The following is a 1,271-nucleotide window of genomic DNA, read 5'->3' as shown; positions in this document are numbered from 1 at the left end:
TGTTGAGTTTAGATGATAATAAACTGTAAATTGTGTTGTTTTGTTGACCTGAGGTGATATTAAACGGTCAGTTGTGTTGTTTTGTTGACCTGCGATGATGATGTTGGGGACGTTTCCCTCTCTGGCGAACACCTCCAGCCGGCTCACCGTCTCTTCGTTCCCCACGATCTCCTTCAGCTTCAGCGGCCGGTATTTCTCCACCCAGGGCAGCTCGTACCTGCCGCCGGAGCCTTTCCCCGCGGCCTCTCCGGCTGCCGTGTCCGCCTTCTGCCCGCTGTCCGCCGGCCTCTGCTCGCTGTCCGCCTCCATCATCTCCACCTCCATGTTGGCTCTGCCTCCGCGCGCCAACCGCCGCGGGATCTCTGCTGACAGCCACACGACAGTAAACTGGAGCCTCATTGGCCGGACGTTTATACGTGACGGCGCTGATTGGTTCAGAGCAACGTGCTAAAAACTCGCGATATTTGCAACCGCCACAGTGAAATAAAAGACAAACTAAACAAAATAAACGCACAATTATTAACGTGTCGTTTTCAAAACCAGGCGACAGAAAATATTTTTCGATTAATTAATTAATTAATTTTTCTACTTTCTCAAGTTATTGTTTTAATCAGTCCTAATCATAAATATCAAATATTCATTGATTTTCAGAGTTGTTTTTTAACCCTTTCATTGTCAGTTTTATTGTCAGGATGTCACTATGTTTGTAGACGAAGAAAAAACAGAAAAAATAAATTATTTTCAGTACAATAAAATATTTATTATCACAGCCTGGGATATGTCATTGATTAGCAGCAATATTGATTTTTATACCATTTTTGCGCTTCTTTAAATGATGACAATGATTATTAGGGCCCTAGCACCGAAGGGTACTGAAGGAATTATTTTTCTTCTTTTTTGAGGACCTTAACACACTTAAAAGACAGGACTGGTGAAAAATTTGATATTTTATGGGTTACTTGTATGGGCTCAAAAAAATGGCTCAAGAGCGCCACCCAAAAGGCTTCAACGAAAAAGTCAGTGGCAGCCATGCTCTAAACCCTACAGGAAGTTTCCCATTTTAAATTGAAAAATAATTTGTTGCCATTTTTTTTTCTATTTTTCAGATCCAACTTCTCCTACAGCTTTTGCCAGATTGACTTTAAAATTTGTAAATCCTATCTTCCGGTGGGAACAAACCCAGTTTGCGACCCATTTGAGTTTCCGTTTAACAGTGTGGAAGTTATGAGGCCAAGAAATTACATGGAGGTAGCAGGTTAACTTGATTGATC

General features: G+C 41.8%; 1 protein-coding gene across 1 annotated transcript; it reads right to left on the bottom strand.

Annotated features, from left to right (window-relative positions):
• Positions 1 to 48: 48 nt before the first annotated feature.
• On the bottom strand, positions 49 to 416 carry LOC121964160 (replication factor C subunit 2-like; the record flags this gene model as incomplete). Its single annotated transcript, XM_042514376.1, has 1 exon — positions 49 to 416. A coding segment is annotated over exon 1 (351 nt), but the record flags the coding sequence as incomplete, so codon positions are not given.
• Positions 417 to 1,271: the final 855 nt, after the last annotated feature.

The sequence above is a fragment of the Plectropomus leopardus genome, unplaced genomic scaffold (genome assembly GCF_008729295.1).
Source record: "Plectropomus leopardus isolate mb unplaced genomic scaffold, YSFRI_Pleo_2.0 unplaced_scaffold14269, whole genome shotgun sequence".
Classification (NCBI taxonomy): Eukaryota; Metazoa; Chordata; class Actinopteri; order Perciformes; family Serranidae; genus Plectropomus; species Plectropomus leopardus.
Note: the sequence above shows the minus strand (reverse complement) of the source record. Positions and strands in the feature narration are given on the sequence as shown.